The sequence below is a fragment of the Hetaerina americana genome, unplaced genomic scaffold (genome assembly GCF_022747635.1).
Source record: "Hetaerina americana unplaced genomic scaffold, ioHetAmer1.1.p SCAF_15, whole genome shotgun sequence".
Lineage (NCBI taxonomy): Eukaryota > Metazoa > Arthropoda > Insecta > Odonata > Calopterygidae > Hetaerina > Hetaerina americana.
In genome coordinates, this window is record NW_027286625.1 from 3,054,400 (window position 1) to 3,072,892 (window position 18,493).

General features: G+C 32.3%; 2 protein-coding genes across 2 annotated transcripts in view; both read left to right on the plus strand.

The window, feature by feature from the left end:
- LOC139686746 (ankyrin-3-like) overlaps positions 1 to 3,580 on the plus strand; it is a 445,728-nt gene extending 442,148 nt beyond the window's left edge. The window contains 1 exon segment of the mRNA XM_071583777.1: positions 1,179 to 3,580. Coding sequence (XP_071439878.1) covers positions 1,179 to 1,489 — 311 coding nt within the window. The 3' untranslated portion in view covers positions 1,490 to 3,580.
- A 1,387-nt stretch (positions 3,581 to 4,967) lies between these two features.
- LOC139686865 (ankyrin-3-like) overlaps positions 4,968 to 18,493 on the plus strand; it is a 32,714-nt gene continuing 19,188 nt past the window's right edge. The window contains exons 1-10 of the mRNA XM_071583941.1: positions 4,968 to 5,087; positions 5,129 to 5,333; positions 8,561 to 8,750; positions 9,364 to 9,499; positions 9,878 to 10,060; positions 10,449 to 10,593; positions 12,137 to 12,343; positions 12,874 to 13,103; positions 16,155 to 16,212; positions 16,393 to 16,806. Coding sequence (XP_071440042.1) covers positions 4,968 to 5,087; positions 5,129 to 5,333; positions 8,561 to 8,750; positions 9,364 to 9,499; positions 9,878 to 10,060; positions 10,449 to 10,593; positions 12,137 to 12,343; positions 12,874 to 13,103; positions 16,155 to 16,212; positions 16,393 to 16,806 — 1,888 coding nt within the window. The remainder of the gene's footprint in view (positions 5,088 to 5,128; positions 5,334 to 8,560; positions 8,751 to 9,363; positions 9,500 to 9,877; positions 10,061 to 10,448; positions 10,594 to 12,136; positions 12,344 to 12,873; positions 13,104 to 16,154; positions 16,213 to 16,392; positions 16,807 to 18,493) is intronic.

An 18,493-nucleotide genomic window follows, 5' to 3' on the forward strand; every position in this document is an offset into this window, starting at 1 on the left:
AAGAGTCAAGACTTTTTCCACTACAAGCAAGGGGTAACTGTGCCTCATTTAAATCAAAGTATGCATTGAATATGTCAGGATCATTAGTGACTGCAAAATTTTGCCCCTTAGGGCTAAATAAAAAATATACAAATTCCTCAGCAGCCTATGTACTTTTTTCCCTCTGCTAATTCAAAACCTGAGGGCTCAGGTTAAAAAATCTCATCTATAAACCCCGTGGCAGGTTGCTGCCCAGCACATTAACAAATAAGAATGCTGCCCCAACAGATTAGCTACTCATGATGATGAATATTCTTCACCTTTACCTCCATACATTAGTGATGGACCATCACCCTGTTTTACAGTTCGTAAAAGTATTCTCCCTTCAAGTGTGTCTGGCATGATTACCCATACCAAATCAGGTATCTCTGTACTGAAACATAAGTTGAAGGATTGGCTCCAATTGTCTCAAATGAGTTTTTAAAACTTTTATATAGTGGTAAAATTAATGCCCTTCTTTCATATTCTATTATTTTTGGAGGAGCTCAAGACTTGCTGGTAAAATATTTCCCATTCGGAAAAGGGATGAAAGTAATACAGGTTGTTTCTCTTTGAACCCCCAACAGTCCTGTCTTTCTTGATGTGGGAATACTTATAATGCCTTCTTTTAAACCTTAAGCTGCTCCACCTCCTACCGAGCAAATTTGATTACTCGGTAGATGAATCCTCTTTGATGACTTGTAAGAAAGGAAAATTCATTCTATTGTATATTTATAATGTAAAGTGTATTCTTAAAGGGTATTTCAGTATACTATTGAAACATTCTAAAACAAACTATGTTAGCCTGACAATGTTTTCAATATTTTGGCTTGCAGCATTGCTTTGGTTTTTATTTGTCATTAAAAAATCCAACTTAGCACAATTTATATAATTGTAAATATTTCAATCCTGCAAGATGGTGGTGTCGTTGACAATTTGTAATGATATCTGTATTTGTATGATTCCATGTACAATTTACCATTATACTTATTCCAGTTGTTGCATAGAGTATTAACTCTTTAAAATGCCTAGATTAAAAGAATTTATAATGATTGATACTTCATACAAATTAATTCTGTGTTATAGCACTGGAAAATGTCCTTGTAAGGACTCTTTAATAATTCACTAATACTGAATTTATTTTGGTTTCTCTTCTACAGAATTGACCCAGCTAGAAGACCTTAACACCAACAGAATCACCAGAATCCTAACCACTGACTTTCCCCAGTATTTTGCCATTGTGTCACGTGTCCGCCAGGAAGTGCATGCCATTGGCCCTGAGGGTGGAATGGTATCCTCTACCGTGGTACCACAGGTGCAAGCAGTGTTCCCACAAGGGGCCCTGACCAAGAAGATCAAAGTTGGGCTCCAGGTAAATCTCTTTAAGCCAAGGAAGGGACACACGGGACTCTTGAAAAAGATCACTGTGAACCACATCCCAAAGAAGAAGCGGTTCTCATTGGTGTGGTGATGGCATTGGCCATATATTATTTGAAAACCCTTTTAAGCCATAAGGGTATCCATCTCCCCTTACCTCGTCCTCCCCACTGGGGGGAGGAGGAAGAGGAGCTGTTCTGTACGCAGTACAAAAGATAACATGATGGAAGCCATGTTTTGTGAAATTATTTTAAGTGGCATCCATCGCATTGCAGTATTAGCACTTAGTTAATTATTTGATATTGTTGTTATTCAAAGAGAAAAGGCTTTCACAAATGCTAGTCCATGTAATTGCAGAAGATAGTGTTTTTTGCTGCTGTGTCTTTTCAAAGATGAATATATCAAAATGTCAAGTGCAATTAGTAAAGCCTAAAACAAATGACAGTGTTTGTAATGATGAAGAACATTTCAGGTACATAATTTTATAAAATCCTTAGCAGGTTTGATGTAAGCCTCATGTAACAAAATCAAGGCTGAAATAATTATCTGTTGGAGTGTTTCCTATTACCTACTGTCAGAAAAGAGATTTTTATCATTGTCTCACAAACTGGTCTTATTTCTATTTTTGGAAATAATTTAGCCAAGTTTGCTGTTATTTGCAGTGTGTTTAGTATTGTAACTTAAAGTTTTGCATTTATTGTGATTAAGGTGTTATAATACAATAACTTGGGCTAATGGTGCAATCTCATGTAACTGATATTATTAACATTTCTATTTGTCTTTTGTTTTTAATATTCATAATTTATTATTTATTTTGAAGATTATAGTAACCATTATCTTGTTATTATACTTCTCTAGTCATCTATCTGTGAATATCCAACAGCACCATGGCAATTTTCTTTACTTATTTTGTTCGCCTAATGTAATTTATTTTATACTTATCTATTAATTTTCAAGGCTTTAATTGCATGGTTTAACTATATTTTTCTTGTAAAATGTAAGAGTTATCTCTCCACTCTTATTCTAGTCAATAGGATTGTGCACCAATTGTTGTAGTTGGGCTTCAATTAATTTAACTCAGTAGTTACTTTTTTCTGATCTATTCTTTTGGAAAATATAACTATGTATGATATCATTATCCCAAAATTAACAATCTAAGGAATGATAACTTATCATTATTATTTTTTGTTGAGAATGAAAACGGATGTTGAGACTTCATTGTTTTTGGTAGCCAAGATTAGTTAACTCGTAAAAGATCTGTCCAGCAAGTTTTTCATTTAAATTTATATATAAATATATATATGAAATTGTTGGTTTATTACCTTAATGGGTCAGAATCTATACATATGCTTCTTTGCAGTTACCAATACTTCAATACATTCACTGATAGGTAGTAATAGAAATGTTATTAGTGATTATTATTAAATGTTCTACATAGTTTTATATCACTCATTTAATTTAATGAAAATAACCAAGTAGAACCAGAGTAGAACTTGTTTCATGGATAAATATTTACAAATAATCCAAGCATAAAATAAGCTGTTTGAATTGCCTGTTTTATTTGTTAAAATATATTGTGCATTGCTCTAATGATAAGAACATTACTGCATGTTTAAAATCATGCCATTATATTTGGTTATAATAAGAAGTAACTAGATTATCATTTATATTTAATGGATGACATTTAATATGCCAGATCATAAATATGTATATGAATGGTGAAGGTCTGAGGACTTATATAAATTAATTTTTTGGTTTTAGTGGTTGTGAGTAATCAAATTTTTCTTTTACATTTCATGCTCCCACTATATTCCATTTGCATGAGATAATAATCTCAATAATTTTCCTGGTAACTGCATGTTGACATTTAAAGGGAGAATTTAACATTTTTATCTGGTATTAACATACTATGCTATCTATGAGGGTCTTTTTCCAGAATTGATATTCATCCATTGGGGTGGCAATGGAATTCATTGGCCTAAATTAATAATGATATAAATTTAGTTTACTTCTTAAACTGCATGCCAAAGGTTCATCAGGTACATGGAATATCTAATATGTTACTGGTTCAAATTGATTTTAATTAATATGTTTGTCATTTAACTAATACACTGTTATTGGATTTGCACTAATATTACTAACATGTATACCATCTGAGTGCCCAATAAAATTAGTTAAAATTCAACATCTGGGTGCAATCATTAGTAGCCAATAAAATTCTCACCCTCTCATACCATATCTTAAAGCAAGGTTCGAAATAGGCACTCATATCTATCAGCTTGAAATACTTTTCTTGGTCATCCAAGTTTATACCTTAACTAACTTTATTGGGCTTTACTGTGCTTCGTCATTGAATGCCATGGCTTCTTGCTTTGCCACTTGTTGCTATTTCGAGCCCTGCTTTTGTGCTGTGTTTCATAGTATCTTTCATTATCCTATTCCTGTCTCTGTGCTAACGACTCAGCTTGGGTGTTCAGCTATTGATGAACTAAATTACATCTTGCTTGGCAGCAGAGATAGAGTGGCATCAAACTTCAACAAATAATTGCATAAATACAGTCACATTTGGATAAGAAACATTTTTAAATCATCTCCAGAAAGATGATGATTATTTTGTTTTGCTTTTGTGTTGTTTTTTAGCCATTTGATTCTGTTCTATTTTGCAATACTAGCCTAAGGGAAGAAGCAAAGGAGATATTTCCAAAATCTATGAATACCATCAGGTTAATTTTGCATAAATGTTTTGAAGCCAAAGCATAAACCTTTACCGTAAAGTACCGCTCTTAAGAGCCATAAGGAGCATCATTGCATGAGTAAAAAAGCAATGGAAATTACCCATCAAATGAGGTTGTTCCAAATTAAATAAAACTCCATAATCCTTTAAAGCCACTGTGGTAGGTATACATATTTTAGTTTTCAAAATATTTTTATTGCTAAGTTGATACGGGAAGCTGCCTCCACTGGATATCCAAGCCAATTCAGTAGTGTGATCTCAGAAATGACTTATTTGCTATTAAAATTATTCACTCTATCAAACAATACTCCAAATACTAAAGATGAGAGTAAATTAGTGAACGGAGTTAATAATTCCCATTTTAACTTTTGAAAATAAATTTGATTGTGAAATTTGTCAAAGTCATCTGATTCCACTGATCATATGGTGTGATGCGAGAAATAGCAATATGTAGGAAAAGACAACCAAGAAACATGGACTTCAGGTAATAAGTTACTTTGATCTGTTGATTAATACTTGTATTTTATATCAGATATATGAGATCATGTTAACCATGAATAAATGTGTACAAGAAATGAACACTATCATCATCATCACTGCTTTTCATTCATTTTTGGGGCAGGTTGACATTCTCATAAAACCAGCTTTACTAATATGCACATGAAGCACTTTTCTTAATGAAATTACGAAAGCAATAAAATACACTCTTCTGCTTTAAATTAAAGGCATGGATAGATCCACTATAGATCATCATTACCATTGAGTGCATAAATCATAGTGGATTATGCTTTTTCATCTGATCAACCATTATTAATGTAACTTCAAACATACTAGATCAATGGGTGATCTCAACTTGAAGAATTACTGTTTGTGGGACCAAATTGAAGATTTGTATTCCAACTGTGAAGGGTTTGATGATCATCCATTATTCAAGGAAATAGTTCATGAATTTCAGAGTGTTGTATGACTTTTAGCATGCATTTGTACTTTTAATTTCAGGCCCAGCCTATTTCAGCTGAATTGGTGGCTAAATTACTTGGGAATCGTGTGGCAGTATCTCCCATAGTCACAGTTGAGCCCAGGAGACGGAAGTTCCACAAGCCCATCACCTTGACGATACCCGTCCCACAGGCAGCTAATAAGGGGATGATCAATCAGTATTCTGGTGATGCTCCCACTCTGAGGCTGCTCTGCAGCATAACAGGTAATGGCTTGCACCATGCTCGAATCCTGTTCCAAACCTAATGGGGCAATGGCATGCCCAAAGATCAACTCATAATCTTCTGTGAGCCATGCCTAATGGCAGTATTACTATTATTTTAATTCTTAAAATAGTGAATGAACCTTAAAAGTAGAAAAATACATAGTGTCAAACGTCGATTTTTAAAGTATTAAAAAGCTTGTTAATTATTTTAGTATCCTTGTTAGCTCAATTTTTTCGTAGCAGGTAATATTGAAAAGTTATAGTGCTTTATGTTCTTACTTGCGAAAGTAGGCCATTTTGCTGAAAAGATAAAATATTCCATTGTTGTCTGTTTTACATTGAATTCTTACATCCTTCTAAATTTTAAAGATGCATAATGTTGATGATTAAAGTAGAAAAAAAAGTTGAAAAAGTAAAAAGATATGAAGATACCCACATATGCCACCTTCCATCTATCCTTCTTTCATTCACTGAAATCAGTTCACTCCATTCAGAGGAGTATGATGTTTTTGAGCTTCTTTATGTTCATTTGCTTGCCTTTTTTATTGCTCTGATATAGAGTATATAACAAGTTCATACATGTGTGTGAGTAGAAATTTGAAATTCCAGCCAGCCCTGCAATTAAGCCCTGAATGTAAAATATAGATGTCCTTAATTGCTGTGTGTTTCATTGTTGGCCTAGAAAAACTCTTTATACAAAGTGTGAAAAATACTTGAAGGAAAACTTCTTTGAACCTTTGTAGTTTAATTTCTCTGTCTTTACCATCTTTCAGTAAAGCCCAAACCTTGTAGCATTACTAGAATAGTGTGCATTGCATAAGCTTTGTGGAGGAGCTAGCATTGAGCGTTATAGTCAGGGAATAATATTTTACGTAAAGATTAAAATTTTGAGAAAGTCCCAGTCATTATGATGCTCTTTTGCAGGATAGGAAAGTGATTGTTGTTAATCGTTAAGTGTTAATGTGGTGTGTCACTTTATTCTTTGAAACAGTGAAAAAAAAACTTCTTTGCTGTTGCCGATACAATTTACTAACACGCTCCCCTCACTTTATTAAACAATGCTGCACGCAATGCCAGGGGTGTTTCGGAAAAGATCACTTAAAGGTAATGGGCAACACTGTCTCCTTTTTTTATTCTTTCTCTTCCAATCGGTTCCTTCGGATTCACTTGTAAAAGAACACTTAAATTTATAGCCTCACTCTCCTTACTTATAACCTCTAGCTCTCAAAAAAAAGTTGTTAAAAATGCAAAAGTATACATGCTTTTTAGGGCTTCAGGTAACTGATCAAAACTGCCGGAAATGATCACGTATCTGTGGCCCTTCTCTTTGGGAAATCTTTTTGTCCCCCTTATCTCGGGTCGGTGACGAAAGATGGGATGCTTGAAGTGTTGGGAAGTGCATTTGCTGCATATGCCTCCTGCAGGGAAAAAAAATACTGCTTTTGCACCTCTGGTCCATGAATTTGATTTTTTTAAACAATCACAATCTGCTTTGTTGAACAAAATGGAGGTGGTGGTGTCACAATTATTATGCAATTTGTTGTGAAGTGTCCACGCACTTGCTGTGTGAGCACTACAACAATTTGGGTGATTGATGATTCTCATTTTAAGTAGACTAAATTCTCTGAAGTTAATGCAAATTTGTATAAATGTAGTTTTTTTGGCAATTTTTATCACATACATTTTTTGCACTTTGTTTTTTAGCAACTTATAGCACTGGAGAAGTCTATATAATCTACTACCCCAATCTGATATATAGTTATATTTGCAGATCCTAAATAATGTGTTGAAGTGCCTATGGTAAATATGTGTAAATTATAGTGGTATAGACCCATTTCTGCAGTATAAGATGAAACTGTATTTAGGTTTGTCTATACCTTAAACTGATATAGAATGCAGTTATACCAGCATAGCAAGATGGAGGGCTTAAGTAAATTTAAAGATTTTTTAAACACTCCAACAAAATTGTCATTAAATATAATTTAGTTGCCCTTTTAAAGGGTCTTTTCTGAAACTATTGCTGCTTTCTTATCTTGTTTTCCTACTAAAATTGCTGCTGTTTTTGAGCTAGTTTTAATTTTGAAAATGGGTGTAGCCCTGTTTTGTTTGTTTATTTTAATGTTAGATCATTTGAATTTCATTTAAAATAGGATAGGTTGATAAAGTAGGCCTAATTAAATCTGTTGAACATGGACCAGAATATTATTATAAAATAGAGCATTTATCATGTAATTTTGTTGCTTTTTTAAGCTTTTATTGCTATTTTGATGATGATTTAAATGCTCCAGTATAATATCATGAATTACAATCTCATTAATTGTAAAAACAATACTAAAATTTCCAGTTGAGGAAATAAGTAAATGTAGTCAACTATGTGACTGTTTCACCTAATGTGGGTATAGAGATCAGAATGATGACCATATATTCCCTGGCTTTAATAGAGAAACTTGGGGTAGAATGGTAAACATTTGGTAGATAGAACTCACTAGTTATTTTAGACCTAATGTATACCTACATTGACCCAACTAAAGTAAGGATATTTTTAACTCTAAAAGAGAATATTTATCTTAATGCTGTAAAAGTGTGTAGAAATAGTAATCTCATGAATGCAATTTTCAATTTAATTCATATTATAATTAGAATAGGAGGATTGGCTTTATATTTTGTCTGCATGAGGATAAAAACAATTATCAAAATCTGACTTATGTTAGTCACATTGAATATTGTCTTCATTTAATTACTTTTCACACTCAATATGACATATGTTTTCAGTTCTTGCTCAAATTGCATGCAAACATACAATTACACTCCTTAATCCTCTGTACTTATGAAAAGCTTTATATATTCACTTAAAATTGGTGCATGAAAAATAATGTTCATGATAGCCTTGTCAAAATTTAATGGTTTAATATCCAGTTTTGTTTTGTCTCTTCAAGTTCTCGCTCAATCAAATGGAAATTCCACTCATCTAATTCATGATTCAATGTGATAATGCAATTGAACAATGTTGAAATATTTTCAGACAGAATTGATGTGAAAAATAATTATATTACTTTACATTACTCCAGAACTTGTTGGCTGACTTCTTTCTATTTGAAACACAAAATTTTCATTCAAATTCTATGGAAGACATAAATCTGTATTAAATTTATGTTAATGTCTAGTTACTTTAGGTGCTTCATGGTCTATTGTTAATAACAAATATTTTGACTTTATCTAACTTGCAGGAGGAACGACACGAGCACAATGGGAAGATGTCACCGGCTCAACACCTCTTACATTTGTTAATGACTGTGTGTCCTTCACGACCACTGTCTCAGCTAGGTTTTGGCTTATGGACTGTCGAAACATTGTTGAAGCCACTAAAATGGCAACTGAGCTCTACAAGGAAGCAATACATGTGCCATTCATGGCAAAGTGAGTTTTATGCCAGAGAAAATGAACTGTTTGCAAACATACATATTTGTTTTCTGTGCTCTTGTCATGCAGCTGACATGGCAGAATTTCCCATTTCTTGAAACCCTTGCTTTTTTCTTTACCATAATGGTATCATAAGGGGTACCAAATGGTAATAGAGCCTACCTTTGCAAATCCCACTGTGAAAAATCATCTCTAAATATTTATATACTTACATCTTGGCAAATGTTCACCTAACCAAAAGTTATTTTCAAGTAGCATGAAATTTATATGTTCTCTTTTATTATTTTTCTGAAGTTCATTGTGTCATGACTGGTGAAAAGTTGATACAATGGAGTTAAACATAATGTGCATGTTTTAGTCTTATATTTTTCTGAGTAATTCAGTGTAAGTGCTATCATCAAGTGTAGGGATTAAAACTGTTTTACTTCATAATTGATAATTTTAAATCATAGAAAATGAAATTGATTTATGTAAATAGTGTGGATATTTTAAATGATATCATAGAACTATGTGAGATGAACATTTAAAGAAGATGATTTATTTAGTGTTAAATGTTATGAGGAGGTTGATGTTGAACATCAGTCTGATCTGTGAAATTCCTCTTCTGTAGATTTGTTGTGTTTGCAAAACGTGTGGATGTGTTGGAAGCCAGGCTACGAGTGTTCTGTATGACTGATGACAAAGAGGATAAGACTCTAGAACATCAGGAGCATTTTACAGAAGTGGCTAAAAGCAGAGATGTTGAGGTGAGACCAATGATTCAAAAAGTTTGGATGTATTTTATGGTTTCATTACAAGTTTTTCTTCAACCAATGGAATGCTCTACTAATGTTTCAGAATAATTCTTCACCCTCCACTAACAATTTATGAATATTATTTACTAATGCCAATAAAACCACCAAAATCAATAAAACCACTAACACCAGTACTACACTAACAACATAGCTCATAGATGACTAGTTATGCTAAGGAATTGTAATTACTTTCACTGTAATACTAAATCTGTTTTTGTAACATTAAGCGATTAGACATTTGTATCATAATTCTGTTTGGAATGCTAAATTGAAAATAAATTGTTATGACATCATACGCCATCTTTAACTCTCAATTCCCCTGCCCTGTAGGTATTGGAAGGGAAATCACAATTTGTGGAATTTGCTGGTAATTTAATACCAGTAACTAAATCCGGGGACCAGTTGCAGTTGGGTTTCCATGCCTTCAAGGAAAATCGTCTGCCTTTCACAGTCCGAGTCAAGGATCCTCATGCTGACATTGTTGGTCGCATTCTATTCATGAGAGAACCCAAGGTACTAATTTATCTTCTATAATATAGCATTTACAGATGAAGCATTCAATTTTGCTATTGTTCCAATGTAACTCTCAACATGATATTGATTACTCATGTTCATTTACATAGCAACCCCTAATTTTAAAAAATAAAATATATATTCCAATTCTAATAAATTAATGAGTGTACAAATGAAAACCTAGCAAAGTTATCCTTGTGAAATGTCCTAAATTATTTTATTCCTCTTTTCGTACCTAGTTAGCATCTATTGTTTTCATTTGAAATGATTTTAGTATGAATTATTCCTGAAAAATGTTTATGTGAGGTATTTGATTGAAAGTTTGTTCATCTGATTCTCATTATGTAGAAAGGATTAAAGTTAGCCATAACTGCAAATTGTTTTACAGGTTGCAAAGGGCGAGCCACCTCAGTCCCCTATTTGTATTCTAAATATTGTCCTCCCAGAAACAATCACTCCTGAAATGGCTCCTTCAGAACCTGACTTACTTGAATTGGAGAAGAAGTACAGTTTCCTTCGAGATGGAAGCCTAAGTAAGTGTATGATTTTGTTAATTAAATATCAGGAAGTAATGAAATATGGATAAAAATGCTTACAATAAATTGGATTGTTCTTAAGTCTGAGCAAATATATGGTACATCTGGATAGTGTTTTAGGGAACATAATATACACTTATACAATGGTTAACACATCAGGCTTAAGAAATCTGTTTATATTAACTGAAATACAAAAAGAATACATATTCTTCATTGGCAAGCATACATGTTAAACTATTGCAGAATTGTAGACTCATTTTTAATGGATCAGTGAGTGATGAATTATCCTATATCATGAATCTCTTCACGAATAAGGATTTGTTTCTTAATATATTATTAGTTTGTTTTTTATCCTCTTCCTGCATTTTGTTGAGGAAGCTGACTAATTCTGTTTTGCCTCTTAAATATTTCTCAGTATTTTCTATCTTTTCAATAAGTTTTCAATTTGGAAGCATCTGAAACTTGAAAGGATTTCTATATTAATATATGGATAAACAAATGCTGTTGCAATACCAAAAAAAGACACACAAACAATTCATTTTAAAACATTATCAAATACTCCATCACTCATTTGTTCATTAGTGTCAGTTATATGATCACAGAAAGCACAAACAATGTAAATGTACTAATTTAACCAACTGTCAATAGCTTTAAAATAGGTTATATGTGTAAGTTCATTGGTTGATTTAATATTCCTACCTATGACTCTGAATGCTCCTATACTCTTACCTACGTATTCATTTTTTCGATACTTTTTGTTATTCAGCTTGTCAAATGAGAACAATTTTAATTGGCATATGTTTGGCAAAATATTTTATTTTTAACATAGTTAAGAAAGCATAATGGTTTTTATAAAATATATCACACTAGGCTGAGGAATTAAGTGACATATCTTAAAATTGGTCATGGATACATGGGCAATGGACATGAATCAAGAATGAGATTGTAAATAATGTCTGAAATCAAGAAACATTTTAAAATATAATGAAGTATTTGATGGTATGAAACAGTCAACAAATATTTATTTAGGTTGCACATTGCTTACATTTCTCTTACATTTCCAATACATAAAGTTTACATAAGGCAGGACTTGAAAAATCAATAGGGGTTTTCTAAATGTACATGTAGTCACATTCAATATGATGCATGATGGACAAAATCATGTACACCCTGCCTTTAGTCATAAGGATTTTCATTAGCGCTGTTGACTTCTTTCACTAGTAAATTCCACAGTACACAAAAAAACTATTTTGTCCTTTGAGCCTCTTGTATTGTAGTAATGTTCTTTTAAGTTTGTATCAGGTTTTCAATAATGAGGCCTAAAGTTCTTTGCCAAATTACATTTTCACATGTACACATATGCATTATAAATAAAATGTATTGTAAAAATAATCGTTAGGATTTCTTCATAAAGAAAATTAGCAGCATATAAATGACTGCAAATAATTTAATATGGCAGTTAAAAATAGGCTGTAATGAATCATCTGGTTGAGATATTTTCCTAAATTTATTAAAATTGAATTTATTTTACTTTTTGCAGGTCGAACAGAAAATATTCACAAAGCTGACCTTCGTCTTTCTGATATCTGTAATCTCCTTGGATTGGATTGGATCCAATTGGCCAATGAGCTAGGAATTGCACAGGATGATATTCATTTGATTACATCAGAATACCCAGACAGTGTCCCACAACAGGCCATGGTTATGCTGAGGCTTTGGATGCAACAGTCAGGGAATAAGGCGACTGGTAAAGACTTGCATTCCACATTGTCTCATCATCCAAATTCTGAAATTAATGAAGTATAAAATTGTCCTGATTCCTGAACAGTTGCTACTTATTTGTTTTTTTAGTTGAAAATTTAACTTTCATTCTTCAAAATATGTAAATAATTGGTCTAATTTTTTCTTCATATGGCAAAACCAACATTAGTGGATGAATCAAATATTGTTAATTGTTGCATATTTCACCATAACTGCTTAAAAAAATTTAAATTTATTTTTATAATATTCATTTGAAGGTGTTGACTTTGGGTTTAGAGTAAATTTCTTTGCATAAAATCAGGGCGAATAAATAAATTTATTCATTCAAATTTATTAATTGTTTAGACAAATAATTGGGAAATAAGGTAAGGTAGATGTGCTAAAAAATTAAACAGATACTATAGTTCATGTCAGTGGATGTTTGAATCAGGGTCATATGAATGGTGATGTTTAGCTTTTTTTAGGCTGAGATGCTGGAAAGTCTTATCTGTGTGTTTGTTTGTTCTATCCTCACAGGAAACACTCTTGAGAAATCTTTGAGAAGGATTAATCGAGAGGATATTGTAGACCGCTGCATCTTCAATGTTGAACTTGTGACTGATGACATGGAAAAAGCAGTTGCCAAAGTAAGATTAGATCAATCTGGCTTTGACAATCTCAAGGAAGAATTGGGACCATCAAGGGATACCTCTTTGAGGCGTAATGTGAGCCTGGATGTCACATATGATGAACAAGACATAATGAAGGTAACAAGTGGTCTTCTTGAATTAGTCATCAAGCTTCTGCATATTTACTTATTTTTTCAATTTTTGCTTTTTCTTTTTGTTTATTTGGAGTTTAAGATGGTGCAAAAGAACAATTCTTTACAAAAATAACTCAAATTTATATAAAAATGTTTAGTAACTGCAATTATTCCTTTTAAACTGATGATATGATTTTCTAACTTGCTGTTTTAACTCATTTTGTGTTGATACATGCATTAAGCTGCACCATTAGTTTTCTTGCACTGAAAACAGAATATGAAATACATGCCATATAAGATGCACTTTGAAGCCATTGCTATTGAAGTATCACAAACACACAACAGGCAGACCATCAAAAAGTCCTTAGATCAATTTATTCCTTACACACATTGATGTTCTATTAATAACATATGAATGCATTTGTTCAATAAATATTTTTCATAATTATTTGAAATTGAGACTGCATTTTAACTTACATTATTCCACTGAAAACTTGTAAAAAAATTTACTTTTGATTAAGGTTTGTATGTTTTTCACTTCAGATACACCACATCAATAATTTACATTTAGAAAAAGCAATTAAAAGTTAAGAGTCCACAAATTTAGGATTGACAGAAATATGTCATCTACCTCTTAAGACTCTCTATTAGCTAATACATTGGTAAAACAATTGAAAGCACATTTATTTGTAACATCTGTGTTTCACACATCATAATACATGAGCTTTCTTGTAGCATTGTAAAGAGATTGAAAAAGAAATAATCTGAAAAAATTCATAATGTGTAATTCATTAGAGCTCAAATTGCATATGTCTTATCATTCATTTAGAAAGAGTACCTTATTCCAACAGTGAGTGGAATATTGGGTATTTGCTTCTTGGTGGTTAATGTGATGCAGTAATTACAAATGAGAACCACAGGGGTGCAAAATTTAATCATTGATCATGGGCACTCAGAAGCCTCACTACTGTGGAGTGCAATAAGTAATTTTGTGTAAAAAGTGCAGCTTATATGCAAGTAAAAACACTCAGTATTACCTAGTTAGGTTCCAGCATAGTCCTGCCCAAGAAAAGGCCTATATCATTAAAGTTGGCAGCATTTTCAAAATAAAGTTTCTGACTATGGGATTTATATGTAAAGTACCTAGAAAGAATGTTACTTATGATATCATATAATATTTTCCAAGTTTACTGATAATGATTAAAGCACTATCTATGATAATGAAAAATTAATTAGGTAAACTTTACCTCTGTTCTTCTGTTGTGTAACATGAACTTGATATAAGGTAACACACACATAGTTTTTATATTTTCTTATTATATTCTTTTTATGGTTTTATGCTTGCATCATTTTTCTTTTGCTGTATTTATTTATCAGTATATCCCTATTTTAAGGGAAATTTGCTCCTCTTAAGCTGATTTTTTCTCAAGTCATTGTGCATTTCTTCACTCTTAATTTTCCAGTATGGTGAAAATTGTAATAATAGATCCAGTTGGCTATTGAGGTGATATAGATCAACTTTTGTGCAATAGCTACAAAAAAGATAATTTGCAATGCTATATACAGTTTTCTGATAAACTTCTTTGTCATATATAAACATATTCATTGTTCAAAGTTTGACTACTTGTTTTTTGCTTAAGCAAAATGTCATCTGTTTAAGAATTCTGCATTACAATTGTTTCTTTTTCATTTGCTGCTCCATTGTTTTCCATTTCTTTTATTGGTACATTTGGAGGAGATATTTCCATCGTTGATATTGTTTCTATTTGCACTTTTGTCTGAGAATTATCTTCACAACAAGTAACAATGTATACTGTCAAGTGAACATATAACTGTCATTGCGTACAATGTCGTGGTGGAACCAAATCCCTTTATAAGTTATTATCCAATTGGTAAAAAGATTCAAAGTTCATTTCCTTCACTTATTTTTAAAAACTGAAAAACACACACTTTCAATTTTTATACTTATTTAGCTACATATAATTTTGTAAATTTTACTGCTACAGTTTATTTCCGCAAATTAAGGCCTCCTCACTTGGCAATTGAAACATATGGATGTTTCAACAAGTTTATAATGATACTATTTAAAGTCTCTAGGGAATTATTTGTGCAGGAGATAGGTCCTTTGACTCGGCCTTCCTTTTGGTATCAAATATCTTCATGAATGTCACATTGGCCTGGAGCTCTGAAGTTGAATATCTATCTTCATCACCTAACAGTTCAACTTTTGACTAGCAAAGGTATCTCTACTGTATCTGGTAGGTGAAAATATTAACATTTTCATTTTCCATCCAGATGGCTGTGGTTGCCTCACCTGCATTATTATTTCAATGTTACAAAAGAAGGTTTTGTAGAGCAATCTTTTTACTAATCTCGCTGAAGCTTCTACATTGTTCCATGAAATGCACTGTGATTGATTTCAATATTTTATTGCTATCACTTCAAAATTATTCTTGGTTAAACTTATCTGCATCAGTTTATGTATGAGAACTGGCTTTTTTCCATTTCAAAATGCTTGGTTATCGGTAAAGTGTACTTTCTAAGGCAATTAGGCAACTAGGATCCTAATGCCTCTTGATACAAGCCCCAGAGGTGGCTTGCGGTGTATTTTGTGGCTTAATATAATCGAAGAGGTGAAATATATGCTTAAATACGAGCAGCAAATGAATAGTGAGTCATCAAACAATTATGTATCAAGAATTTCAATGTTTGTAAAGTTTTATGAAGATATTTTAAATTTCAACCATTGAACTTTACCAATCTTTGCTATAGACACAGTGCAGTCAAACTGGGTCCTTTCTCTCTGAAAATATGAAAGGAGTTGCTAATTGCTTGCTTTGAATAAAAATCAAGGGGCTGTAAGAAAAGGATTAAATGCAGTAATGCAATCTAGACTTTTAAATGAAGTTGGTAGCAGGTTTGAATTAAATGAGAATATGGATTGGGCTAGGAAAACAAAAGAGATTGTTTGAACTTAAAATAATATTAAGCAAAGCTTGCAATTTTTAATTACTCTGCTTTATATATTTCTATAACCATTTCATTTCAATTATAGGAGTCTGAGTCAGTAGAGGAGTTAGTAGCAGCTGAAAAAATAGTCACACCTAAAGAAGGTAAGTCTGGATTATGGTTTTACAGTTGACTATTGATTTTTAAAATTATGTGTATCTTAATCTTCATTCCAAAAACATAGCTCTGAATATTTCTTTTTTCTTGAAATTCAAATGTTAATAAATTGAATGACTTTTCTTTCCTGAATCTATTAAAATTTTCACTTGGTGGCTCACAAATAGATCGAATCACCCATGGGAGTGAAGTGGAAGCCAAAGACATTGGAAGGGAGAAAGACATTGCAGGAGAGAAAATTGGTGATGAAGTTAGGAAATCAATTAAAGACTATGAGCGGGAAGAGCAGAAATATGTTGGTGAGGAGAAGGAATATAAGGAATTTGAAGAAGCTCTAATGAAAGACACTCCCAAGCCAGTGAAACATGAGGAAATATCAAAGAAGAGGAGTCCCGAGGAAGTGAGAGAAGCTGCATTTGTGAAAGATGAAAGCAAAAAATCACCAACCATAATGGCAAGCATGGCAGATGAAACTGGTGATGAGAAAAAGAGGAAAGCAGATATGATTGCTGAGATAACTGAAGAGCTAGGGCGTCTGGACACATCCTACAAAGGAGGGGCACCTATGCCAGTGAAGGAAGGTATGTCAACTCACTCTAATACTTAAAGAGTAGATAGATCATTTCAAGTGATTCGTGAATTTCATTCTGAACTTTTGTTTTTTATTTATATTAGTAAAACTTTAAAACACTTTTTGTGCCATTTTTATTATAAGCCGTGAATGAAGCAAAGGAAATGGAGTATGTATTAGGGAATTGCAGTATAGTCTCTTGTTTTAATACATTGTATGCTTCTGTTTAGTGAGTGAAACATAAATTTCATATTGCCATGAAATCTTTACTTAGAGAAGCAATTTTTTAAGTTAGTTAAGGAGTTGATGCTTGCTATAAATGCAGTGCAGTCAGACTGGGTCCTTTCTCTCTCCTCTTCGCAACAAAAACTAAAAGCCCTTATTTACCACACTAATGATATTATTACTGTGCTTTCTTGCATTAGATTTTTATTCTCTTCCATGCTTTGGCCATTAAACATCCATAAAGTTTAGTAGCTATTTAAAATTTTTACATTTGTAACTCATAGGAAGTCCCTTGTTACTAATACTGTTGATTTCCGATGTCATGAAGATTGTCAGTAATGTGCTTTCCAAGCATTTTATGGTAATCATTTCTTTGTATTGTTCTTGTGTATCAGACCATAATCCAAAATTGCTAATTCTCTGAAGTTATTTGCCAGCATCTTACACCACACAAATTGTTGGATGGTGCCAGTCTTTGAATTTCTCTATCTCATTTGGAAATCTAAAAAATATCAAGATAAAATCTTGCCAAAAATATTTGAAAAGTATTACCATTGGAGGTTCTGGAGTCAATTGTGTTTAATCGCATGAGAGACTCCTTGCATTATAGGGTTTTCAATGGATAAAGCTTATAAATAAAATTATTTATATTTAGTGGGAATTATTTGTCAAATGTTTAAAGCTATTTTTTAATTTCAACATTCAGGTAAAAACTAGAAATAGGACCTCATTACAATTCTTCAATGCCGGCAATGTCTGAATGGCATATAGCCATATGAAAGTCTAGTTATTTCAAATTTTGCGGTGCAACAACAAATCTTATTAAGCAATCTGAGTGACAGAAAATTCATTCTGCCATTAAAATCTCTTATTTTGGACACCTTTTAACTTCATACCAAATAATTCATTAACTTCTGGGCTGAGATTTACCAATTCTAGCTTGATGTTCTCATGATTATATTCTTATGTCGGCATGAATGCTGAACCTAATATTAATACATATAATTAATGCCAGAATTTTAAAAACGTAGTAAGCCTTGCAAGTTGCCTGTGTCAAAGGGGGTTTCCTCACGTGCTACCTATATCTCAGGAAATACAAACTAAAATCTTACAATTTGGTCCAAACCTAATCTAACCAGGATTAAAATCATTTAAACATGTTATTCACATGTTAACAAGTATAGTAACTTTTGGGTATATTTTCTTAGAAGTTATATCATATTAATAAATTATCTTTTATGTGCAAAATGGGTAGACGAAGTTAATCTATACTCCACCCAGTTTAGCAATTATTTCTTAAGTCATTGGGTTTTATTGCTTGGGTCATTTTCTGTGAAAGCTTATGTTGTACTTAAGGTGAGAGTTAATATAAATTCTTTAAACTAGTATTTAGCTGCAGGTTTCTGAGCTAAGTGCAATTTGTTTGGCAGTTTGGCACTTCACTGAGTCGAAAACTACTTTTCAAACATAAA